Genomic DNA, 27394 nt, shown 5'->3' with positions numbered 1-27394 from the left:
CTGGCTGTGTTTCAACAACAAAATAGGGGTTATCACTGATTACATGGTGTCTTGAATGCATACCATGGTATACACTGATCGGCGCTTTAATTAACTGAAAATAATGGCAGGCCTAAACTTTTACTCTCCAAAAGTCATTGTGTTTTCCAAAATGATGGTATGTCCTCTGAAAAACTTCAAAACTCCCCTCTCTTTTCAACCAGCAGCAGTGAGAAATGCGATGGCCCCAACTACTGATCCTCTCAACTCCTTATTTGAACACTTTTTTTTTTACAGATTAAAGGACAAAAATACCATTATACTTTCCACAGCAAACGGCATAATAAATGTATATATAGATGAGAACATGTAGTATCAAACTTATCAACCGCCACAGAAATTGAAACCACTGAGACTAGCACAGCAACTTGGCAAAGCCTAGTAAAAGATGAGTTATGTGGCCTGCAGGGTTTCCCTGGAGACTGAGTGCAAACACAGAGGCTGGGACATTGATTTGATTGCAGCTGTCTCTGTGTGTGAAAGGAATGCGAAAGCAAGTAGAAAGTAAGGAAACAGGAGAGAATCAATGTGACTGTGGCCCTGGGAGGAAACCATGAAGGAGCCTTTTTTGGTCAGAGTAATTGCTGAGAAAGCAGACTTGGATTTCTGAAAGAAACACCTGACTCATATAATCGGTTTTTCCTAACAGAAACAACACAGCAAGGGTCCAAATATTGACTAACTGCTTGGGCCATGTGCAACATTATTAATTTATATGGAGTCCATCACCACTGTATCTGTGCATTAACAGAGTAAAGTAAGCAAAATATGGTCACCTCTGTTAGTATTTACAACAGCCTCTCAGTCTCAAGGGATGCAGTTCCTACTGCTTGGTACATTTAAATATAGTATGATTAAAACACTATATTGTGTACTGCAAAGAATTATCCCACACCGGCAGGGGAAAAGGCTGTATGACCAAGTCTATGGAAGTGAGACTCCCTTTGATCCGGCCCTATCTATCTCTCACCTTGTATCCATGAAGTGCCAATGCACTTGCACGTCTGTGCTGCAGAAGACAAAACTGAATGGTTAAACACCATGATCCCGTGCAATAATTGCACTTCCTTTTTTATCTGTTGCTGGAAAAGAAACAATGAATCTCCAAATCCAGAGTGTCCTTGGGCAGATCCCAGCTGACCTTGGCTGGGCTGGCAATGACAGACTGACCAGGTTGAACAGAGTTTGGAAGCGGGGGCTGCTCTAAGCAAATCTTTTCCTTGTTTTTCTACAGGCTTGCAGAGATCCTGCGTAAGCATGAGCAGAGATCCTGGACTGCAGGTTCCGTGCACGCGCGGGCAGGGCAACCAAAGGATTACAGTCCAAGGGCTGCAGCAGAGAGACTCATCCACAAGGCGGCAGCAGCGCCACGCGCACTGCTCTTTAGCCTATGGGGGCCGGTGGGACGCGGGAGAAGCAGAGAACGGGAGTGCGCCTGCTCAGTAGCGCTCCCAGCCCCTGGGTTCGCATGATGACGTCAGGACCGGGTGTGCACGTGGCCCTGAGACCCGCTAGAGGCTCGGTCGCGCGCTGCTGTGGCTGCTGCAGCTAGGCAGACAATTGCTCCAGCTCCGTGGAGCCTCCTGGAGGGCTGAGCGCGGCTGGGGCAGTGGCTGCCCTTGCACCATGTTACGGCAGTTGGAGCGGTGTCAGCGAGAGTGGCAAGAGCTGGAGGAGGAGTTTCAGCAGCTCCAGGTGATGGGGGGCGGCTGGGGTTTTGCAAAGAGGCCAGTGTTTTGCTGTGGGATTGGGGAGGGCTTTTGCTTTGTTGTGTGCACCCCTGGCCCTTTGTGTCCCTGAGAGACTCTTAAAGAGAGGGCTGGGACAGGGCCCCAGCACAGCAAATGGGCTTCTCATGCAGGACTCTCTCACACTGGGCCACACTGACTGAGGGGAGATTTGAACAACCTCTAATTTAAAAAAAACAAAAAACCAACCAAGCCCCTTCAGTACCGTCAGAAGTGGGGGGAAGGGGTGTGTGTGTGTGTGTGTGTGTTGGGGGGTTGGTCCTTTTAAAAATGCCCCAGCATGAATGATCTTCTTTCGGCCTTCTCTTGTAAGAGGGACACGCTCTGCAGCTGGAGGCAGACCTGGCAGTTCTGGTGTATCTAGTATCAGCTGAACCTAGGCTTTCATTAGAGGACGTCTGTGATTGGTGACAGCGGAGGGAAAGGCTTGGGATTTGCTGTGTATCCACTAGCAGTATCCCTCCTTTTGCTTACTATAGCTAATAACTTTCTGGAGAAAGTGAGGCTGTAGAAGGTTTCATTGGATCATGGATGCAGTGGTTGTCAGTGAGGAGAGAAAATACTTGCATAAGAATATTGCTTGTTTTTTCTAGAGAAAACTACTTTGTGTACAAAAAGATAATAATTCTGAGTTTCTGTTGGACAGTTTCTGACAAGCTCTGGGACTTACTCCTTTTGGCATATTTTCATTCTGCTTGGGGTAAAATAATTAACTTACAGCAATATTTAAAAACAAACAAACAAACCCTGCAAACATTTCAGTGATAGATAAGCTCCTTAAATTTTTTTAAGGTCTGTTAGTCAGCCCTTCAGTTTCTTATCATATCTGTTCTCATGGGAGAGTATATTTAACTTTATTTATGGAGTGATTAGTGCAGTGTTAGGAAAGAGAATAATTTATTTTATTATGAATAAAAAAATACTACATAGGGAACTGTGCTTTTGAATACAAGAGCCAAATGAAAGCTCTTTTGGCATACCTGTATTGGTTCACCTGTAATTCTCAATATCAATATTCTATACCTATATTTGCTGGGGAAGGGAAATTTACATTTAAGACATATTAAAAGATGTTCACTTGATGATTACTCTTCCAGATGCTGCTTTACACTCTGTTGTATTAGGCTGGTGTTTAATCTGATTCACTCCTGTTAGTGCATTTTGGTTCCTAGAGGATCAGATTCTAGCAGCTAGTGGTTTCTGTTGCTGTTTAGGGAATTTATTACAGTTTGAGTCTTGGCATTGAAGATTTATTAGGAGGTAGGGTGGGTGAGGTAATATCTTTTATCGGACCAACTTCTGTTAGTGAGAGAGACAAGCTTTCTAGTCACACTGGAAGCATTCACCTTAGCATATCCTTACCAGTGAGTCTGTGGTTCTAATGTTATTTCTTAAATGACAGAAAAGCTTTTTCTGCCCACTCAATACAGCGACAGTAAAGCTGAAAGCGTTTCATGGAGATGTAAGAGTGGGGATCCTGTAGCGCTTCAGCACAGTGGCTAGTCTTGGGAGTAATGCTGGAGTAACACCATTACTAAACAGAGTTCTGAACATTTATTATAGTGATGAATCTTTAATGCAGGGTTGTGTGTGAATATGTATGCAGGGAAGGAGGTGAGGAAGGAGTCTGTGCATTGTTGCCTGGCATTTAATGGCAGTTAAATAGTAAGCCTGGACATGTTGTGTTCATGTGATGCTGCTGTAAAGTATCCTAGGTAGGAGTGATGAGGCAATGCATGGTACTAGGAAAGTTGTATGGAATATGTAGTCCATAGCACCTTTTGTATGCAAGATGGATTCCAAATGGTGCCCTATGTATGCTGTCTCCACCTGTTGGAGACTCAGGGCAGTCAGGAACACGTTCCTCCATTTCCTGCCCTTCATCAGGGGCAAAGCAATCAGGGTCATGAACAAAATGTCCTGCATGCTTTACATCAACAAGCAGAGAGGAGTAAGATCCCCTTGCGTGTGCGCTGAAGCTATAAAGCTTTGGAAGTGATGCATAATTCACCCTATCCAGATTTCAGCAGTCTAGCTTCCAGGCATCCAGAATACCACAGCTGATGGCCTCAGCAGACACTTCTCTTATGACTACAAATGGGAGTGGATGCTTAGATCCTCCCAGACACGGGGGTGGCCGATTGATCTTTTCGCCACCTCCGAGAACCGGAAGTGTCCTCTTTTCTGTTAAAGTGGTGGGTCTGGGTCACCACTCCCTGGGGGATGCCTGTCTTTTACTGTGAAAGAAGAATCTGTTCTCTTCCCCCAACACCTCTAATTCTAAGGGTGATGACCAAGATCAGATGGGACAATACCAGAGTTATTCTCATAGTCCCTACCTGGCCAATACAAGCTTGTTACCCTTACCTGCTTCAGCTCTGTGTCCAATCACTGATTAAGCTCCTGACCATTCCTGAAGTGGAACACCCATAGGGATGCACATCTTGAAGAACTACAGTTACTGCTCAGGGTGAGCAACATTTCCTGCTGCATAACATGTCTCAGACATGGCCTTTCCTATCCATCCATACAGGTAAAACTCTCATTTAGGGTCTTATCATTACATGTCTCCATTGGTGCAACACCCTTTTCTCCGGCCTTGACAAATGCTGTCTTGCCTCCCTCATATTCAGAATGCTGCTGGAAGGATAACTTTTGTAGCCTGGTCTTTGACCCTCTTGTTCCTTCTCTTTGCATCCCTCTGCTGGCTCTCCCTTCTCTGTCTCATCAGACAAGATACTTTGCCTTTACCTTCAAGGGCCTTCATGGGCATCCCCCACCTACCTGTCATCTCTCAATTGCTATTGAGAGGATGATTCCCACCTCTGATTGGGCCACAATGCCAGCTTCCATCACCCACTGGTTACATTTTCGAACAAGCACCTTGTGCTGTCCCTTCTTCTTGGGAGGAGTTCCCTGTAAACAGACCTCTGCCTATTATGATGATCAATACTGACTCATTGTTTCCTTGTATTTTCCTGTCTGTATTGTATCATCTGTTGACTCTTGTCTTATACTCAGATTGTAAGCTCTCTAGGGCAGGGACTGACTTTTTATTCTGTTTGTACAATGCCTGGTCAGTGGTCCTGGACCATGAATGGGGCCTCCTGGTGCTGTGATAATACAAATAATTAATAAGACTCCTGGATCCTATTTATACCTCTGTCACCGATTTGATGGGTGACCTTGAGCAAGTAACTTGTATGTTAATTTTCAAATGCAAGTAATGATTTTTGGATGCCCAACTTCAGACATCTTAAAGGGGTCTCCCTCTCTTCCCTATCCCCCTGAAGTGCATCCATTCTATAGCAGTGAGGCTCTTTAAGGTGTCTGAAGTGAGGCATCCAAAATTTCTAGTTACTGTGCCTTGGTTTCCCAATCCATACATGTTAATACTTAATGTTTGTAAAGTATTTTGAGGTAATTGACTGGAGGGGAGAAGCCAATGGATCTATATGGTTTTGGATCCCAAGCCGCACCTCCACACTAGAACCTGGAGGAGCACAATTGTGATGCACAGGGAGTGCTGAACCTCCTATACCTGGCGTGTGCTCCTGGCATCCTGCCTCCCTCCGTCCCTGCGTGGCACAACCACACCACTTCTGCTGCCTCGTTGGCCTCATGCATCTATATGGAAGATATGGGGTAAGGATTTTCCCTATAGTGACTAAATAATAGTACACACAATTTATTTCTCTCTACTAGGTATGTAAGCATATTAAAAGTCTTCATATACATCATCTAAACAAGCCTTGCAGAGCCTGTGAGGTAAATAGGTATATGTGTATCTGTGTACATGTGCCACGTAGAAACCTAATTAACCAAAAACGTGGAGCATGCATGTGCAGTAGAACAGACCTCAGTGCACCTATTTAAAAAAAAACAACTTAAAATGTGCTGCCATATTATGATGACAAGTTACACACAAACAACTTTGATTAACCAAATATATAGGGAAACCTGACTTCCGTTTGTATAAATGGCCAATCACTGAGACCATGACACTGCAGAGCTTACGAACTTTGCACGAATGCCTTTTCCTAAGAAGCTAAAGTCCTTACATGTTCCGTGCATAACACTTTCTATGTAGAAAACTCTGTGCTGAAGTTAAAACTTCTATTATGTTAGCTAGCATAATCCAAAGGTCAAATACATTCCTAGGAGTTATGCACCCGTTGAGCTGCAAATGGGCACCTTTTGTAAACTTTCCCCAGATATTTGTTAATGAATAAATAACTTCGCTCAAAATTTGTTTTTCTTATGGAGATTGATGTGGATTTTATAACAATTGTCTTGATGTTTTCAAGCAGCTGCAGAACTCACAATCTTTTAAACTTGTGTGTTTTAATTAAGTCTTTTTAAGGAATGTTAAAGCAGAGCCAGTGTGTAATGTACTTATGAACATTTTAATTCGCTTTGGAAATCAGCTTTTTATTTTTTAACCAGACAGGATGACAGTGTAAACAACCAAGAGAGCTGATTGCACAAGCTCAAGAGAAGCAAAAGTAGTTAATATTTAAACTGCCTTCCATTAAAGAACTGATTCTTAAAAATTAATTTGAGAGGCTGTGTCTAGTTCTGGATATAATTATTTTGATTATGCCTTTGCAGCCATTGCTTACAGAGGGGTTTTGAAACTGAAATCCAATGCACATAGCACAATTTGTTTTGCATTCCTAGTGTGTGTGTGTGTGTGTGTGTGTGTGTGTGTGTGATGAACATGTGATTGCTAATCCCTAATGAGAAGAGAGGCAAATGTTGTGTGTTTTTTACCATTGTAAGTACTGCTGGATGATATTAAGAAAACTGACAAATGTATAATTGAACTCCCTCTGATCTTGACCTGAGATGTGCTTATTGGATAAACCTTCAATGCAAATATAGAATCATAGAAGTGTAGTTCTGCAGTGGACCTTAAGAGGTCATCTAGTCCATCACCCCATGCCGAGGCAGGATAAAGTATGCCTTGGCCATCCCTGGCAGATGTTTGTCTAATGTTGTTGTTAAAACCCACCAATGATGAGGATTCCATAACCTGTGCCAATGCTTAACTATGCTTTATATTTAGAAAGTTTCCCCCCACCCTCCAGTATCTAACCTAATTCTCCCTTGTTGCAAACTAAAACAGTTATTTTTGTCCTACCTTTTGTGGACATGGAGAACAATTGATCAGTCGTATTTAATCTAGCCTTCTTCCTCTTCCTCCTCACCATCTTTTTGTTGTTGTCCTCCCACCAGCCAAAATCTTAAAGCAAAGTCCAAGTTGTCCTTTTAAAAAAAAAAAAAAAAAAAAAGAGGGGCATAAAGTTGGATTTAGGCACTAAAGTAAGTGGCCTGATTTTTCAGAAATATTGAGCATCCAGAAGTGTCCTTTGAAGTCAGTCGGCACTGCTGGGTGCTTAGCATTTCTGAAGATCAGGCTACTTATTTTGGTGTCTAAATATGGACTGTAAGCCTAACTGTAGGCAAAGATGTTTTTTGAAAATCTTGGGCAATGTAATTTTCATTGCAATGGGTATATTAAGGCTTTCTCCAATGTATTAAATTAATTGACTTCTTTGTGCGGGTAAATAAAAAAAGGGGGGGAGTTAATTATGAACGTAAGGGGAACACCCATTTATGTTGGAATCAGAACTCTGCCAGCTACAACAGCTCTGCTCTCTGGCACTACAGAAATGTGCATGTAATAATGACTGTTCAGAAATGGGTGGGTACCTTTTACTAGTATTAAGCTGCTTTCCATGTCCAGTGTGAACAGGCATTTGTATTGCTTATGCAACCGCGCTTGTTGAAATCTTTATAGACTAACGTTCCTCGGCTAGTTCATAGCGCAGTTGCTAAGCACGGATGTAACTTGGCTTATGATCCTATTGTGTATGGATGAAAATGGTGTTAGGGCTTCTGACATAGTTTGGACAAGGGCTTGGTGTCTATACCATGAAATGAATTGTGCTTCTCCAGGATGCATCATGTGTTGTCTTCGGCCTGTGTCGAAAACAGTTGTCTTACTGGCATGGACGCAGTCAACAGAGTTGAACATCCATTGTAACAAAGCATACTGTGTAGTGTTCTAACCAATATGTATCATGGTTTGCCAGGATTGGTGTTGAACTTGCTTTTCTGACTGTTGGGGGTGGGATCAACCACTTTCACTCCAGGTTAGGAGAACCTGGGAGAAAGCTATGTAGGATGCTTTATTGTCAAACTTAACTGTTCTATATAAGTTCTTATACTACACTCCTCTCCATAGCATCTGAGCACCAAGCATCATGACTACATCTGCCATGCGTGTTATCCCATTCTTTCCCCAGAGGGATACGTGTTTGCAGTGGTGTTGTATTTTTGTATATTATAAAAAAAATTCCAAAAACAAATGTTGCCATATGTATATTAGAGAAGGCAAAGTCAAAGAAATATGCTTTGCATTTGGAGTGGAAGTTAGTGAGGTTTGTGGTGATCTTTAGTTCCTGTAGGTGTTCACTTCACAATCTGGGACTGGCCCCTGAGAAAGCTCTGTCTTCTGCACCATGGAGCTTCACCCTTAATGCAGCTTTCTGCAATGTGCGAGGAGTGAAGTTTTCGCTCAGGGTTTTCAGCTCAGAGGTTTAGTTGATCTTTCAGATACAATGGGCCAGGTCTTTGGGTGCCTTGAAGATCAGGACAGAGATCTTGATCCCAGTATTCTATGTGAAGCAAGCCAAGGACAGGTTAGACGTGTTCATAGTAGTTAGTGTTGGTGAGGAGATGCATTGCAGCTGAAGTTTCCGAAGAGCTGAAGGCTTCCTGGTATATCACATTGCTTTAGTCCAGCTGAGCGGTGATGAAGGCATGAATAACTGAGGCCAGGTCATCATTCGTCAGGATTGAATGGTGTTTCCTAGCCAGCTGGAGATGGTAGAAAGCACTGTTCATGGATGCTGCAGTGTGAGAGCTTAGCTCTGGTAAGAATCCAGGAGCATTCCTTTGCTACAGACTGTTGACCAATGGTGGGTGTATACCTTCAACCAAATGAGACTGTACCATAGCTACAGGCTCTTCAGAATACTTTCCTGTGTCCACCAGCATAACCTCTGTCTTGCTTGGGTTTAGCTTCAATCACTTGTTCTTCCTACATAAGGTGATCTCATCCAAGAACTGGGCCATCTTGGTTGTAGTGGTGTGGCCATAATGTGGTGAAGGATAGTTAGTACTGAAGCGGCTTTAATGTGTACTTTTTGTCCCAGATTAATTCAGCAAGGGCAGTAAAGCCAGCATAAAGAGTAAATAAATGACCACTTTAGCCCGTAAGCTAAAATGAGGGGTGTGCATAGGTGTGAAGAACATGGAGATGTGCTCACAGTCGGTGGAAAAGCTGACAAAGGCTGTTCTGATTGCAGCCAGCCAAACAGTAATGTTTTCAGAGAGTGAAAACACAACAGGCTGTGATGAGGAGGCTCTTCTTTAAAGGGGGCTTGTGATGCTTCAGGGAGTGACAGACTTTAAACTGCGATGCTGGTTACTAGTCATTTAAATTAGTTTAATTAGCAAAAGTGGTAAAGAGGTTTTATGTTTTAACACAATCTGTTTCCCTCTCTTCTCCCGAGCGCCTCATCTCCCATTTTATCCTACAGTGAAATTGGGGTCCTTGATCTGTGATTTTAACCAGACGTTTCACAGAAACTGATTGGGATGGAATACAAGATTATGACTTTACCATAGGATCAAACAGGAGGAGGAGATTTCTTATGAGTGGAGAAGCTCATTATGAAGTATAAATGGCACCCTCAATAACAGCAAGGGAAATGAAGATAATAGGAGGCAGTCATCCTTCCCTTATACAGGCTTTTTTTTAAAGTTAAATTTATAATCACTTAGTTTGGACATCTATGTGCTATAGGTATCCTGAGAACCTTGCATAGAATAAAACCAATTTATGATAAATGGAGCACTTGGCCATATTTCAGCGACAGATACCTTCCCCACCACTTTCAGGAACAGTCTCAGAATCATGAGCCTGATATTTTTCTCACCCCCACTCCCCAGTTATTGAGCCACCCACAGCTCCTGTTGAAGTTATTGGGAGCTGCAGATGTTAATCATCTGAAAATGAGGTTCCATGGTGAAAAGAATAGCATCCACAGTTACAGGAAACCTGTTCCTTGGGCAGGCAGGAGCAAGCTGGAGAAGCTGCCTGGGCTTCCAAGAAAAACAGGGTGCGCTTTGTTTTTGTTTGTTGTTTTTCTCCATAGGTTTTTCTGGTTTAAAGAGAGTGCATCTTCTTTCTACTTATTTTCTCTGCTCTCTTGCAGGAAACTCACAAGGTCTATAAGCAGAAACTTGAAGAACTCAATAACTTGCAGACTGCATGCAGCAGCTCTATACGTAAACAGAAGAGGGAATTAAAAGACTTGAAATACAGTCTCCAACGGTAATGGGATAGTCTTGGCGTGGGGTCTCACGAGTGACTGAAATACAGGCTATAAATATTGTTTTGTTGCATGTTAATACTGAGTTTCCTTAAAAGCAAGCGGGCTCAGGTCATCACAGCTGTGTAAAGTGCATTTGATTTAACTACTACTCTAGTAGATTCATAGAGCGTGGGTGACGTGTAGCAGGGACATGCAGGGTCAAACGTCCCCCCAGACTTCTTGGCCTGCTGGCGGGAGGGAGAGGGGCTCTGTCCTTCTCCCGCTGTGCCTGTTCCTACCAGCCGGACGGGGAGCAGAAGGGGCAGGGCCAAGCCTCCCAAACCGGGCTCTCTCAGGCAGCTGCCGTGCTGCACAGAGGCAGCGACGTAGAGCAGCTGCCCTCAGTTGGCATGAGAAGTGGCTCCGTCACGCTCCCTGCCCGGGCCCGGCAGCCGGGGAGAGCAGCCGCCAAGCAGGAATGTGCTGGGGGGTGGTGCAGTGGGAGAAGGATTGAGCACCTCCCGGGGGCTGGGGGAGCACATCATCCCTGGTCTGGGCACAGGGGAGGGTGTTGCTGGGGAAGGCGTCGGGAGCAGTTTCCCTGGCTCAGCTGGAGGTAGGGGCATTGCCTGTGTCCCACGCCTCCCCTGCAGAGGTGTCCATTGGCTCTGCGGAGACACTGGTGCCGTGAGTCTTCCTGGGCTGGGCCCAGAACTAAATTCTCCCTGTTCCTGTGGCTGCAGTCCCCCAGGAGCCAGTGGGATTGGCTGCCCTGGCCCAGAGAGGAGGGGCTGGAAATTCCTCCCGGAGGTGACACATGGGACGGTCATGTGTCCCACCTCATTACATTGTGCCCCCCAGTACGAGGAGGAACGAGTCATCTATGCATAGACATAACAAAGATCACTAGATGATCTAGTTGGATCCCTCAGGAGCCAATACAGAATTTCTCCCTACAATATTTTTTTGTTGTAGGAATATTTTTATACTGTAGGACTGCATTGCCTTCAGTCTGTTACCTGCAGTTTTATTAGTAAGATAAAACCTCAGCTCCTTCTAACTATGGTAAAAGTCACATGAATTTGCCGGTACCCATGTGGTTGCACCTGAAGGTAGATTTTAATATTCAGTGGTATTCTTTCAATACGGTGCTTGGATACTCTACTCCCATCAATAACAGGAGCTGTATGCTTAATTCCATGGACATTGGCCTAAAAATACTGCCTATAGTATCTCTCCAGGTTACTTTCAACTTTCACATTAATTGTAGTTTTACCTGTTTCCCCATAAATCATAGGCTGTGACAAATCACCCACAGCCTAGGAATATTTTAAGCCTCAAAACCTGTAACAGCAAAGCTTTGTTCTTGCTAAAAATTACAAAAACACTATGAAGATTTAACATTTAAAGATAAATATATGGGGCATCTCTTCTCGCTTCTTGGAGACTTTAATGTACTTCTAAAACAGGAATAGTTTAAAATTGTTTTGTTTGGGATTTAAAGATTACCTTATAACATTTGTATTGGTTAACAGTTGCTTCCCAGTTCATCTTTCCATGTTTACTGGCAGTATTAGATCATTTGGAAAGAGTTTAACTGCCTGACTAAGCTACATTTGTGTAGAGAAGGAGATGAGGAATTGCTGGTGTACTGCGTGGACTTTTGAGTGATCATCTAATATTTCCTGATCTGACCCAATTTATTGTCCCATTTCTCAGTGTTCAAATGGTAAATGTTGAAGGAGGAACTATCCTTTCCTTCTGTTCTACCACTACAAATGAAGCTGCATTTTCCCCTTCGTTTGGAGCTTTGGCTAGCTGTTCCCTATCTGTTCACACATTGGCAGTTGCAACTGGAATAACCTCTTAGCAGAGCCGGCCAGTAACTTCAAAAATCCTCAAGTGTCATCTTGCTATGTAGTTTGGAGACAAAATTTGTGTCTCCTCCCTCTGCCCCCCTCCAAATTTTCTCCCCTTTGGTACAAAGTGGTGAGCTCCCTATGACAGTCTGTTTAAAAGTTGTTTTTTTAAATGTCTGTCACTGCAGTATTTCAGCACTTATAATCTCTTCCTTCCATGTTTATGCTTTCATCTAAAGTTTGCTGCTCAGCACACAAAGTTCTTATGCTTCCATGCGACTGAGGTTAGGGTCACAATGCAAAGCCCTCCTATTGCTCTAATATTGTCTGCATTCAGCAATAATTAAACTGGCACCACCTGCTGTCCCCAGAACTGCTGATTTCAGTAGAGGAAACACAGCAGGAAGAACCGATCAGAAGGTCCTTTCCCCCTGCTTTCCTCCATTTAACTTACCATTAATTGTGTAGGGTCCAAATCGATCTCTTGGACTTCGTTTGACATCCTTTCTCTTGGGGCTCTGTAGGATGCATGATGTTACTTTGAAAGGCTATATACAGTGTAGCTTTTTTTGGGGGTTGTTTTCAGATTGCCTTTTCTGAAGTTTATGGTCTGGATAGGGATTTTTTCAATGTAAAGGCACACCCAGGTCAGTTTAGAGTTTGTGAAAGCAAGCTTTTATAAAACACCTGTAGGACTGTTTTTAAATTTTTTTTTTTAAAAGATAATGAAGCGTTCCTTTTGAAAAGGGAGTAATAACATTACAAAAAGATAAATTGATTAGAAACTTTCACTTTTGGTTATAGTCACTGACTTAGTCCCTTTCTTTACTTTCACACTATGTTCAGCTTGAGCGATAGAAACAGTGTAAACAAGGACAAGTAAACTGGAGTTGTTAAACCTGAAAAATATCTCAAAGGTGATTTAAGTTCTTGCTGATAGAAGTACTGATAGGGAAATACCCTTTTTTTTTTTTCTAGTGCAAAGTTGAAGTTGGTTTTATCTCCTTTAGAATATGTTTTGTGTAAATGATCTGTGTTTTCACCATCCTCACAGGTGCAAACACACATCTAGTCCTGAAGAATCTGACCTCATACAGCAAATTAACACCCAGATCAAAGAAAGGCAAAATGTTTTCTTTGACATGGAAGCCTATTTACCAAAGAGAAATGGGTATGTATTTACTAAAAATTAATCTTCTTTATATAAAGCCGATCTAAATACTAGTAACAATGTGTCTTTTCTAAAAGAATTTAACAGGTATATCTGCAAAGAATGAGAGCAGAGTATAGGGTAAATGAAAGAGTAATAGAGTAGGTAGCACAATGGACTACTTGATATTTAATCACAATGGACTGCTTGAAGGAGGGTTGAAGTGGATAGGGAAAGGTGGATCAGGAGTAAATTTCACTTTTGAAAGAAACTGTATGGGCTGTGAGGCTTGGCTAACCTGGAACTTTATCATTCAGAATATTCATGTAAACATTCCTGTATTGCAGTATAATTGTATCGGCTTGTGCTCTTTGGTACCAAGAGAGCTCTCATCTGTGGTACTCTGTCGTCTTAACTGTACTGCAGTGCCATTCATAGCTACATCTGCAGGAGCAGCCCATCTTGCTGTAAAGATATTAATCCAATTTCCCTGCCGCTAATTTTTTTGACTATTGATTCATAATTTCTCCTGATCCCTAACACTACAGATAGTAAAGAGGCCCCCCACCAGAAACTTTGTATCTGTCTTATTCATTAAAATGGTGATCGGTTTGTTTTTTAAAGTTGTCTACTAATATTGAAGATCTCTCTGAAGAGAGCACGAATGTGTATTCCTGGAGCACCATCTGCATTTTAAATTAATTTCTATAGTTTTATCTCTTGCTATAATTAAAAACCTAGATCAAAATATACAATATTGCGTGCTGGAATTGGATCAGCTCTCTGAATCTAGCCTGCAATGCCAGGGGTCCTTTTGTATTAAATTAAAATGGACTGATCTGTCTTTGGATGTTTTGTCTTTCAGTTTGTACTTAAATCTGGTGCTGGGAAATGTGAATGTAACTCTTCTGAGTAACCAGGCAAAGTAAGTGGGTTTTTATTTTAGTTTTTTACAGTTTTTCTCAGTTAGTAGAAAACAGATGTTGAAGTACAACATAGATGAGTTTTTTTCCCCCTAGTACTAGCAGGGTATTGACCCTGCAAGATCAATCCATAAAGCTATGTGCTATTTGTTCAAAATACTGGGCCAGATTCATCCATAGTGTAATTCCACTGAATTCAATCTGACTATGTGTTTTCACGCAAAAACATTATGTGCGGGCCACACACATGGACTTAATAGTGGAGTGGAGCATAAATTGTGATTTATATTTATTTTTTTATTGTAAAAATGGCAGAGAGATTCCAGGTATATTGGGTCTCAATGGCTTCCAGAGAAAATTTGATCCATTTACAAATAGAAAAGAAAAATAATATAATCATCAATAATAAAGAATCTGCAGACGAGACTGTGATCACCAGTTAAACATCTGTAACTCCATTTTCTTCAGGGTATTCTCTGTGAATTGCTATTTTGCAACCGTGTTAAGGACAGGTGTTACTGAGGACAGAATCTGGCCCTAGAATTGGAAGTATAATCAGTTTTGAGTAGAAATGTGATGTGTTGGCAATTGGGGTGCCTAAGTTCTGTTTCTGGCTTCATCACAACCAGTTTAACCTTGCTCTGCCTTGGTTAAAATTAAAAACCTGTAAAATTAATACACTGTGAATCATTATTAGACTGTATCTCAGTGATGCTGTCAGCAGCCCGCAGAGACTGAACAACAGACTCCCTCAAAGGTTTGTTCTAGCTCCAACACTTTTCAACCTATATACCAGTGATATTCCACCACTGTAAGTTCATGTTTGCAGATGACATTGTGCTGGCTAGGCTTCCTCATTTGAAACCTCAGTAGAGGTTTTAGGACAGGACTTAAAAGCACTAGAAACCTATTTTAAGGCCTGGTGGTTAAAGCCAAATGCCTTGAAACCAGTGGTTTCAACTTTCCGTTTGAATAATACCCAGGCCAAGAAGACATTAAACATCAATTTCTGTGGATCACTGTTGATGCATGATGATAATCCTGGACCACACACTCAGCTTCTGTCGCCACCTTGAACAAACCAAAAGGAAAATGAAGGCCAGGTCAACATCCTGCGGAAGCTTGCAGGAACATTGTGGGGAAACGATGCTTCATGCCGTTGCTTTCACTGTTCCACTATCGCCATACGAAAGAAGTAGTAGTCTAAAAATATTATCTCACAGGATGCTGAGACTGAATTATTTCATATTAATGAAGAGCTTTGTTAGAGTGAAGCCTCTCTCCATGGTGCCATATAAGTACAAAGGTCTTACTTCTGTTATACAATGCTTGTAGTCTCTTGGGAGGGGGAGGAGGAGGAGATGGAACAGTGAGGGGCTACACTCTGGTTTGGGTTTGAGGGGGAGGGAATGGGCAGATAAGGATGGAATGTTCTTCCCGATTACTGTACTTTAAAACTTGTGTTTGCCCTCCCATACTCTCATGTGACAGTTGCTAAGAAAAGCGCCCAAGAAAAATTTGTCTGAATATTAGTCTTTGGACAGATAGGATGTTAAGTGTACTACATGTATGTAGAATGAGAACTCTACTTGTAGAATGCAGATCAGTTTTGAAATCACAAATAGGTAGATATTTTACTTGTTTTTAATGGTAGAAATATTAATGATTACTTTGTCATCCCAGGTTTGCCTACAAAGATGAATATGAAAAGTTCAAGCTTTATTTGACAATAATCTTGTTACTTGGTGCTGTAGCCTGCAGGTTTATTCTTCATTACAGGTAAGGCAATACTTTGATTTCTGATTAAACATTTTAATAAAAATATAGTGGAATCTAACTAAACATTCAACGCTAACTTCTCTGCATCTCAGTATTGGAAGTTAATAAACAAAACTGTTAATTCTGTTGTGATTAGTGCAGAAATCAGAGTTAAGAGGCACGGTCAAGATAAATCATGGTGCTGATCCTGAAAACACTTAGACTTGTGAGTAGTCCCATTTACTTCAATGGAGCTATTTATATGCGTAAAGTTATTCATATGTGGACGTATCTGGAGGATCAGGCACCATAGCTTTTAAAACCAATTTCCTTTCCGTTGTTACTAGTAGCACCATAGATTATTGCAACTTGAAAGAATTTTTAAATTTTCCTATTTTATAATTTATATTTGTTTACATTGTGTATTTAGCTTGGCTCGGACAATGGTAGACTAATTGGTTTTGCTTGCTGATGCTATGATAGTATTGTAATTTTGGGACTGCCAACACTGCAGGGGAATGTGCAAATCAAAGCAAACACTGTCCTCTCTCTGAAATGTAAATTTAAAAAAAAAGAAAAATGTCTCTAGTATTGTACAACTTCTTGTATTTAATTTTTAACAAGGTTTTTGAGCCTGACCCTTCTGTTTTCCCTTTTAAATCTGCCATGAATGCACCATCATTTTTTAAGGATGTAATTCCATGGAATGCATAAACATTGTCAGGCTGTTTTTGACGTTAGGTCCAAGATGTCAAAACAGAGGAGTTTTTCAGTCTTGAAAACAGAGTATAGTGCTTTACTGTGTTTAGTTGATTGGATTTATATAGATCTAATAGTATCTTTTCATTGAATTAGCCTGAAAAAGCCTGTGTAAATAGGATCATCTGCTCCTTCTATGGAGCACTGTCTCCTTCAAATGGAATTAATATCATCTCTACACACCTGCTTATCAGTCTGGGATCCCAAGTTTTTTTATCACATGGCACTTTCCCAGTCTCCTAGAGTAATGGCGTTTGATTTTTTTTTTTCTTCAAATTTGCATAGCTGATGGAGAAAAGGCACAGTGTTAGGGGTTTTTCAGCAGGTCTAGTCATTTGTAACATTATGCATGTACTTAGCTAAGGGTTGCTGGATGAGGGCCTTAATGTTTGGTTTCACACGAACTATTTTTCACTTAGACTGTTCTTGAGGTAGGGAGGAGAATAATCTTGAAATGGAATATTTATCATTTTAACAAGGTTTTTTTTTTTTTTATTCTTTTTGAATAGGGTGACGGATGAAGTGTTTAACTTCTTATTGGTGTGGTATTACTGCACACTGACAATAAGGGAAAGCATTCTCATCAACAATGGATCAAGGTATCATATGATATTCCAGAGTAATTTAAAGTGCAGGATTCACTTGAAACAAAAAGGCAAAGGGAGTTTGCTGTTGATGTCCCAGTGAGCTTGGGCTAAGAATACTACTTACTGAACAGTCTCTTTTTCTTTGATCCTTTTGAACGTCCATTTCCAAACACACAAGTCCACTTGGGGGTGAGAAAAACAAAGGCAAGTTATGAAGGGAATGTGTTTTGATCACTTACACCAAAGTGCTGAATGTGCTTTTATTAATAAGCTAGTCATTTTCTTTATAGCAATTGAATTGGAAGGATTTCTATCAAATGCGAAAGATGTAAAAATCCCTCCTTACCTCCCCTGGAAATATAGCAATTAAAAAACAAAAAAACCTTTGAGACATGGAACAACATTCTGCAAGATGACTGTCTGATTTTTGTTCTTTAAGATGTTCACAAGACATCTGTAATAAAGCAACGCTGAGATGTGCTGCGCTGCATACACTTTTAGCAATGGTTACAGTGAGTGCCATTTTAGGACCTCTCCCGATATCCTAATAGCCACCCAACACCCATTCCTCAAGTGGCTGGCTAGAAAGGTCAGTAATTGGGCCTGATTCTTTTACACTGGTGTCATTTAGATGACTTCGTTATTTCTTATTTACACTGGTGTAACTGAGACATAGATCCAGTCCATTGTTGCTTGTGGAGCCAAATCGGATGGCTCCCTGCTGAGTTGCTACTCATCTGTTGTAAATTGGCCCTCACTAGGGAAAGGGAAAACAGCAATAATGAAACACACAATCCTGATGATGAATCTCTCTCTCACACACACTCTGAGCAAACTGCTGCTGCAACTTTTTGATGTTGTATTAATTAGTTTTCTCTCTAATTTGGCTTGTTTGCCACACTTTGAATAAGCGAAGCCACTTTACTTCAACTTCACTTATGCATCCTTGTCCAATAAACACCACCCTGGGGAACCAAATGGCTTATAAACTCCCTCTTAATTGAACTTAATACATGAGTAAACCAACTAAAATGGTGGTGGTGGTAAACTTGTGTTGATAGCACAGTATGTATATAATTAAGCAGTAATGAATGAGGTGCAGAATGTTTTCTAGGATTTAATGACTGACTGGGAGGAGATTTTGGCCATTTATCTCAATCAGTCACTTATCCAAAGCCTTGTACTAAAGTTACTTCTCCTGTTACATATTAAAAATGGAGAGGCAGGGAAACTCCATATGTAGTGATGGTTGAGTGTGTGTGGAAAACATTTTTAGGGAAACTCATGCCTAATTAACTAATAAGATTGCTTGTAGTGTTCAGAGATGATTCATCCAAGTTCATCTGTATTACAGGTGAAGCTGCAACTCTGTGAAGATTAATTAGTACAAGATTGTAGCAACAATTATTTAGAACTAAGAACTATCTTACTGGCATAAAATTAACAGTTGTAGCCACATAACTTTTTTTTTTGGTGGTACTTGTATTTCTGCTTGTGTTTTGTTTTAGAAATATCAGGAATGTCAAAGCCGGTGTTCTCTGGTTGGATGCGGAATCACTGGAGATATCAGATGTGGATTGTGACTTATACCTGCCTTTAATTGAAACAGAGATGTTAAACCTTTACGGCAGGTCTTTCCTCCCAAGACTGTTTAACTCAGAATTTTAAATATTCTGAATAAATATTGTTTAACTTCTTTGAGTTAGGTTTCACTTGGATGGCATCTCGGATGGCATCCTACCAGTTCCCCAGTTGTCTATAAAGTCTTCTAGGAAAAACAGGGCAGACATGACCTGGATTTCTACTGTTTAACTAATAATAATAAAAATCCACAAACCATTTCAGGTTTTTGTTATATACCATGAAGCAAACAAAGACACAACCACATTGGTTTGTGGATTTTTTCCCCCTTGAAGGCCATGTTTAAAACACCAGTTAAATATCTAGGAATTAACATCATGAGGACTGGTCAAGTTGAGGAAGCTGCTATGGGTTGCTGTGCTAGGGAGGAGGAAGAGTTTCGGAGCCATGGGAAGTCTGTTCATGTTAAGAATCTTGGCAGGAACCAGACTTGATGACCCCATCTTTATTTTGGTATATGGTTCTGACTTGACTCACCTTTGCTGCTGGTACTTCCAACTCCTTTTTGGGCAGGGAAGCAGCAGTGGGAGGTTTTGTTTGAAAGGTTGTATCATGGTGGGAGAACTGGCACACAGCAGCAGCCGGGAGAAGTGGGTGGAGTTTTCTGAAGTTTTGTTGGAATCTAGCTGAGGATTGCATCTGTGGAGGTAGGAGGGGGTGTAGCGTTTGGTTGGGGGTGAGAGGAGCTGCTGCCGGGGTTAGGAAGAGGAGTTGACTTGTAATAGGCTAGTCCAAATAATAGCTATTCTAGTTTGCCAGTACAGCTGTCAGCAAATATCCTGTTCGTTTTCTTTAGACTGCATTTGTAAGTTTTGAAAATCTGCAAAGGAAATAATCTTATATTGTTTTGATAAATTAACCTTAATAAACTACAGTCAGACTGCAACTATCTGGTACCATGCCCCACTGTGCAGTCAGTCCGGGGTGAGTGGGGCCCACTCACTTGAGTCTTACGTGCTTCCAAGCCAACTGGGTCTAGATAGAATCTAGTCACTGTTTCTAACCGTGGGACTGCAGAGGTACTCCTGGGCTCAGAACTCTTGTTTGACACCCTTCCTTGATATATGGGGTGCTGGTGCCCTAGATGCTGAAACCAATGTCTGAGGCCCCCACATTCAGGCCCCTGTGTAGAAAAACTATCGTTCCATGGGGGGAGGAGAGGGAGTGTTTAAGAGAATCAAACCTATAGCTCCAGATTGCTGTCTTGATGTCAATGCTTCAGTGAAGCCTCAAACAGCTGGGCCGGACAGCTGTCTGAATGCGCTACAGCATGTCATCTTTGGGCATGTCCAGGCTTGTTTTCACTCATCACACAACATAATAGCATTCATAATTTGGGTCAGATATCTCGCTTTTCTGGCTTCTGTACTGTGAAATTCCAAGAGACAGAACCCATGTTTTAAGGGAGCTGAGGGCGTGAGCAGCTTCCTCTAAAGCACCAGCCCCTAGAATATATAAACAAGCCATATCCACGATCACAGCTTGCACGTCACTCTAGCACCCACTAGTGTGAGTGTAATGCTTTTTAAATGCTTTGAAGAGGGGATGTGGTGTTGATTGCTGTGGATTGAATAATGCCCACTATCATCCCTCAGTCTCTGGCAGCGTGAGGGATTTACAAACTAGTACAAAATTCAGGTTAATGCTTTGCAACTCCACATCACCATCTGTTCAAGGGACTCGGAGTCTTCGGTCTGGTCTACACTAAAATTAGATCGACTTACCTGCGTTGCTCAGGGGTGTGAAAAATCCACACCCCTGAGCAATGTAGTTAAGCTGACCTAAGCCCCCAGTGTAGGCAGCGTTAGGTCGATGGAAGAACTCTTCCGTGCCCCTACCTACTGCCTCTTGCAGAGATGGATTGCCTACACTGATGGCAGAATCCTTCCTATCAGCGTAGGTAGTGTCTTCACGGAAGCGCTACAGCGGTGGAGCTGCAGTTGTGCCATTGTAGCGTTTGAAGTGTAGACAAGCCCTTACAAACATGTGAAGGTGTACAAACCCTCTGTGAAGTAAAGGAAGTGATGTTGCTATATAGGGCCGGATTTAAGGGCAGGCGACCTGCCTGAGATGCCGGGCTTGGGAGGCACTGGACTCAGATTTTGTTGTTGGTGACAAAAAGGAAAACAGAATGTTTGAATGTCAAATATTCCAGATGTTCTGTATGTGGATTCATTTTTCACTAACCTAGAATGTTTTGGACCTTTGCATGCAAATTTATTGCTTTATGTAACAGGGATAAATCATGCGTGCAAATGGTGCATCAAAGTCGTGAAATGGGCTATAAATATAATTTTTAAACAGGGGCATCATTTGGTCTAAGGCCAGCCTTGTTCCTGTATTTTACAACTAGTGAAACTGAAGCACAGAGACATTAAGTAACTAGCCTGAAATCCCATAGAACCAGGAATTGTCCTAGTCTAGCATGTTAGCCACAACACCATCAGTTCCCTCATTAAACAACTCAACAATGGCTTAATGGTTCCAAAACTAAGACCATCTCAAAATCTGAAATTAACCTATCCCACTGTGATATTTGTATATTTCTTGATTACATCTCAGTAAAGTCCAGTGGCATTCTTTTGTTTTAAATTTTGAAGCTTTCTCTGTATTAATAGTATAAGAAACTATGACTCAATACATGCAAGACTGAAATTTAATTTATTTATATAACATCATAGGAAGCTACATAGGATGTAGCTTGCTGCTAATATCTTGGCAGCAGCCATGATTGTATCAGACAGTGGTTTGACTGCTACTTTCCTCCCATGATAGTCTGCCTGCATTTAAAATGCTTCCTACTCAACTCCCTTGTAAAGTTAGAGCATAAGGTATTCCATGTGTTGCATAGATAATACTGTTTAGTATACAGTAATGGAAGTTTAGTCCTCTACCTAATTCTCCTCCGAAGGCTGTGTGGATGTTGCTGGTTAGGTGTGTGGTGTCCAGAAGAGGGCATTCCCCCTCTGGGCTGGTGTTTGAGGGATGAGGTGCTGCCACCTACTCAGACGTCAAATAACTCTGCTATTATTACATAATTAAAATGTGGCGGGGAGGGCAGGGGTTTGTGATCTCTGAGAGCAGCACCGACAAAATGTATCCATTATGTATGCAAAGGAAAATGGAGGCTGGTGTTCTGAGCCCAGAATTGAGAGCTGTTGGAATGGGATTCCTGATGGGAACTGGGAGGGGAGGACCAAGTTGGCTGCTCACTGGTGCTTTTTTGGGACCGAGAATGAATGGAAAGTGTGGGCTTTTTTGGTATTTCTTGCAGTTTGGTTGACGGTTACACTTGTCAACTGTAGAAATAAAACAATGGCTGCTTTTGCCTCCCGGTAACATTGAATAGAGTATGTATTTAATCTCACAGTAGTAGATTGTTTTGACTCAATGTTGTGTGATGTTCCTGGGTTTTGTTTTGTTTGTTTTTCAAACCTTGCTTATTTTATACTGATTGATTTTTATCCCAACAAGCAGTGTAATTCTATCTCAAGAAATGACTACTATTGGCCAGGCCAAACTATTTTAGTATGTTCTGCTCCGACTGATAACTTTTTCCAGTTCATACCAGCCACTTTCCATCTCAGTGTTGAAAGACTGGCTTTAAATTTAGCGTGCATGTTTGTGACTTTCCTCCCACATTCCTTCTCAATTGCATTGTTGTTCCTTTTCAGGATTAAGGGCTGGTGGGTGTCTCATCATTATGTCTCCACATTTCTATCTGGAGTGATGTTAACATGGTAAGTTTTCTCTTTACTTTGCTGACAGATTTTCATTATTAACTTTTTAAACCCTCCTGTGAGACCTCTTAAGTGACTGGTGTAAATGTGTCTGCACAGGCACCTGATGGAACTTTGTACTTTATATGTTTTCTCTGGTGTGACATTTGGAATGATAAATATAGCACGATTGGAGAGTTCAGTTACAGCTCCATTAAAACAAAATCTCAGTAGCTGGAAGGGTGGTAGCAAAATATCTGAGTCTCCCTGATTTGCTACTCTATATAAAGAGCTAAGAAACTTGTATTAAAGAATTAGCAGATAAATCTCTCTATATAGACAATAAATTACATGAATTGTATTTGATAAATCTTTGGGGGGGTTTTATGTCTTACTTTAATTTTGCTGAACCCGGATTGTCACATCCAAACTGGTGGTTTTGTTTTGAGTTTAATTTTTATCTCCTAGTTATGATGATTGTGCAAACCGTTTGAACTTGGTTTTGTGCAGTTTAACAAAACCAAACCTTGATTAAAATTCTAAGTGAGATAATCTTTTTTCTATATATTTTATTTCATATATCCTTCCTCTTCAGTCACCATTTAACTTCTTCATTAAAACCTCAGGAACAGAAATAGTTTTTATTGACGCCTGCCCCCCATGCACACACTTTTTTTTTTTTTGGCAAATACTGCTGTATAATTTGATCATTGGTTATAGAAAACTGCCATTTAATTAATGACTGCTTATGTCATTCACTGATGGGATCAGAGTTGACTGAACTATGGGGAAGGAACTTTATATCATGTTTTATGTTTCTTATTAAACTGAAAGTGTGAATCTTTTTCTTCCCCCTCTCCCCCCCCATCAGGCCAGATGGACTCATGTATCAAATGTTTCGCAATCAATTTTTAGAATTTTCAATTTTTCAGAGTAAGTATATCTTACCTTGCTAATTCTTGTCTGAAATATGGATCCCTCTACACTTCTGCTTCTTAATGATCCTTTAGGAACCTTAGTATTTAGTATTAAACTAAGGGCTTGAAACACTTCAAGGGCACTGTTGTACACTACTTGCACCACCATGAGGCAGTAGCTAGGTGATGGAAGAATTCTTCTGCTGATCTTAGCACTATCTGAACCAGGGGTTAGGTCAGTTTAACTATGTCACTCAGGAGTGTGGATTTTTCACATCTCTGAGCAATGTAGCTGGGTCGACCTAACTTTTACTGTGGATCATGAATGGCCATGAATTAACTCTTCTTAGTGTTTGTGCTAGAGCAGTGGCTTTCAACCTTTCCAGATTGCTGTACCCCTTTCAGGAATCTGATTTGTCTTGAGTACTCCAAGTTTCACCTCACTTAGAAACTACTTGCTTACAAAATCAGACATAAAAATATAAAAGTGTCACAGCACAGTATTACTGGAAAATTGCTTAGTGTCTCATTTTTACCATATAATTATAAAATAAATCAATCAGAATATAAATATTGTACTTACATTTCAGTGTACAGTAGGTAGAGCAGTGTAAACAAGTCAATGTCTGCATGAAATTTTGGTTTGTACTGACTTTGTTAGTGCTTTTTATGTAGCCTATTGTAAAACTAGGCAAATCTATAGATATATTGATGTACTCCTGGAACACCTCAGCGTACTACCAGGGGTACGCTTCCACTGGTTGAGAACCACCGTGCTAGAGTAGCCAGTGCAACATGATTTTGTTTTCCTGTTCCAACTAAAATGAATAATTCTTTTGTTTTCCAGGCTGTGTACAGTTCCTACAATATTATTATCAAAGTGGCTGCCTTTACAGACTCTGTGCATTAGGGGAAAGAAACCACTTGGATCTTACAGTAGGTGAGATTTTTTTTTTGTAACCCCTAATTTTGTAACCTTTAGCTTTACAAAAACCATTTAAGTTGCATTCAGCAGCTAATTGACTTAAAGCTTGGAATGTGATTTCTCAGAGAGCCTATTTTTACTGCCATAGAGTAGCTCAAAGCCTTCACAGCATCAGTCCACTATCCTGCCCTGCTTATTTTGAGCATGTCGGTGTTAGCAACAGGAGACTGAAACTAAATGATTTATGACACTTATATTGTACAAATAGGATAGTGTTAAACTGATCTATTGAAGGCTTTGTAATCTTAAATGTAAAAATTATATCTTGGTTATTTTGTCTTTGTATATATAGCCATAGGCATCCAGCGTGCTTTACACAAAAGGCACAGCTCCTTGTCCTGAACATCTTATCTGAAGAAGACTCAAGTAATAACAGATGGTGCAGGAGAGTGGTGGAAAGGAAAAGGATTACACCAAAGATTGTATGATGTCATCCTTTCTTCCCACCCATTCTCCAAAGTTTTTTCTAGGCCTCTTAAAAAAAATCTTTAAAAAAAAAAAAAAAATTGTTCTACCTTCCAGTTTGGGCATGAGGGAGGAGTGGATGGGGAAAGCTTGATGGTCACTGGTGTTGTTGAGTTGTGATTTGGAAGAGGCTATTGAGTCTGGTTTGCATATTGGATTAGGAAAGTTATTCCAAACATGTAGCTGCTGATGTGAGACAAGGCATGGATGTTGTTTATAAGCTAAGCACAAATGTTAACCCCAGACAGAAGAATCAAGATACTAACAAGATGTTATGTTGGCCTGTAGGTACTAATTTATTTGCATCTCCTAATGTTAAGTGTTCTGGTCTTACAGAAGGATTTCAGTCTTGGATGTGGCGAGGGCTGACTTTCCTTCTTCCTTTCCTGTTCTTTGGGCATGTAAGTTGGAGAGCCTGGCTCCTATCTGTTTCACTTGTCTGACTTATTTGTACACAGACCAGAGATCGTCAGAGTTGTTAGTGCTGTAATTGTAGCAAAACACTAAGTTGTCTCTTGGATCACACAGTACATATGGTAACTGTGTTGGGGCTGGGAATTGAGTATCCCTTTTAGAAAGAGGTTATGAAATGATTGAAAGTAGGAAGACTAGTTTAACACAGATTATTCCAGAAACCCATCGTTACTAGACTTTGCTCTTTTAATGAAGATACATCTGGGGTTTTTTTGTAAGAGATCATACAAGAAATCAAAAGATCAAAGAGATCAACAAAAGAAGACCTTTAACCTTTGTATTTAGAGGAGTTTGTCACTGAAGTTCTTCTGTCTGGTTACCTGAAAACACTTTTTTCTTCTAGTGATTGCCTATGTCCCTTATGCTGTGTAGGTGTGTGCATGTCTCATGCAACAGTACCAGAGGGTTTTCCTTAGTGCAGTGTTTCTCAATTAAATTTGGCCATGGAACCCTTTTGAACTCCATAAATAATTGCGGAACCCCCCAGACTCTTAAGTCTTCAAATGTCGAAATAAGCAAAGGTCAGCATTTCTCAATTAAATTACATTTAAATTACACTTACACTGGATACCCTCCGCTGGAAAATCCGGGACATCTTCCCTTTTTCGGCGGCGCGAAGAGCAGCTGCTCGCGGAACCCTAACAGTGTTCCCGCGGAACCCCAGTTGAGAAACACTGCCTTAGTGGTACCCGTAGGGGTGGCCCCACATGTGCACTGGTTTCCTTTTGCCCTGAGCCAAGGGTATAAATGGCAAGCCCATCCTTCTGTTCTTTCCTTCTGTGGTTGGTAGTCAGAGCATTGCCGGGCTTTACAGCCTCATCCCCCTGTGAGCAGTTACTGAATTAGTTTTTTTTTCATTTAGTGGCACTCATTGTTTTTAGTCTTTGGACATTCTTTTATTCTTCTTTTTTTAACTTAATTTTCTTTGGATCCATGAGGATTCTGGGCCTTGCCTGGTACCGGGAGAACTTATGCCAAGATCCTCAGGTTTTTAGCCCTGCTTCAGCTGCCATAAGCTGATGTCTGTTAGTGACTGAGGACTGGCTATTTACAATGCTTGGGTGAGGGTCACATTAGAGATGGGGGTCTGATCTGCTGTGGCTTCAAATCTAGAACAAAAAGAAGAGAGCCTTAGATAAATTCTCATGGCTGTTTGCCTGGTGTCAGGGAACCCCCTTGCTTAGCACAAGGGGAGCTCGCTGACCACCTCTTTTAGGAGGCCTTTCCTGGCCTCTTCAGCAGATAGACTATAGGACAGGGGTTCTCAAACTTTTTTTTGCTGGGTCCCCCTTTGAAAATATTTTAGGCTGTGACTACCCCCGCATGCCATGCCATGCCATGCCATCCTGCCGTGTTATGCCACCCTTACTTCTGCACTGCTGCTGTGGGTGGCACTGCCTTCAGCGCACCCGGCCAGCAGCCACTATTCTCTGGCCAGGACACATGTGGAGCCAGCCCATGGGTACCAGTAAGGAAAACTCTCCCGCACCTGTGCCCGAGACCTGCACGTGCTTACAGTATAGTGGACGTATGCAGCACATCTTGAAGAACAACAGGTACAAGAAGGTGAGTAACTGGTTTTCTCCCCTAGCACCCTCAATGACCCATTCTTGCCATTGCAATAAATTGGGCTACCCCTCTTGTCTGTTCCCCAGGGTTAGACTCCTGCACTTAGTAAGGCATTTTTTAGGGAGAGCTCCCAACTCTAAAATTTACTCCATTCTTACAGTCCCCCAGAACCCACTTTTCTGACTTTGAGGACAAATTGGCTTTCCCCCTCTCTAGCTTAATTTTGATGTAGTGGTTGGGGTATTTATTTACTTCCATTATGATTGTGGATCACAGAGGCAAAGGGATAGTTGATCTGTGCCAACTGCTAGCAAGTTTTTTTTTAAAAGCCTTTGTAATATACACCACAATAAAAGAATTCAAACACCTCATTTTTAAAGCCCTGCCTGACTCCACCACCTACATTTCTGCCCT

General features: G+C 41.3%; 1 protein-coding gene across 3 annotated transcripts in view; it reads left to right on the top strand.

The window, feature by feature from the left end:
- Nucleotides 1-27394, top strand: part of TMEM120B (transmembrane protein 120B) — a 63724-nt gene that overhangs the window by 24260 nt on the left and 12070 nt on the right. For 2 of the 3 annotated variants that reach the window (XM_067539598.1, XM_067539599.1), the window contains exons 4-12: nt 10076-10194; nt 13088-13204; nt 14049-14108; nt 15790-15885; nt 17133-17222; nt 22526-22591; nt 23442-23503; nt 24335-24427; nt 25274-25338. In XM_067539598.1, the coding sequence (XP_067395699.1) occupies nt 10076-10194; nt 13088-13204; nt 14049-14108; nt 15790-15885; nt 17133-17222; nt 22526-22591; nt 23442-23503; nt 24335-24427; nt 25274-25338 (768 nt within the window). Of the gene's footprint in view, nt 1-1363; nt 1735-10075; nt 10195-13087; nt 13205-14048; nt 14109-15789; nt 15886-17132; nt 17223-22525; nt 22592-23441; nt 23504-24334; nt 24428-25273; nt 25339-27394 lie in introns of those variants that run through there. The other variant, XM_067539600.1, reaches the window with a different exon arrangement.

The sequence above is a fragment of the Emydura macquarii genome, unplaced genomic scaffold (assembly GCF_026122565.2).
Source record: "Emydura macquarii macquarii isolate MOO-44397 ecotype Brisbane River unplaced genomic scaffold, CSIRO-AGI_Emac_v2 contig_554, whole genome shotgun sequence".
Classification (NCBI taxonomy): domain Eukaryota; kingdom Metazoa; phylum Chordata; order Testudines; family Chelidae; genus Emydura; species Emydura macquarii.
This window is presented reverse-complemented; position numbering and strand designations above follow the sequence as displayed.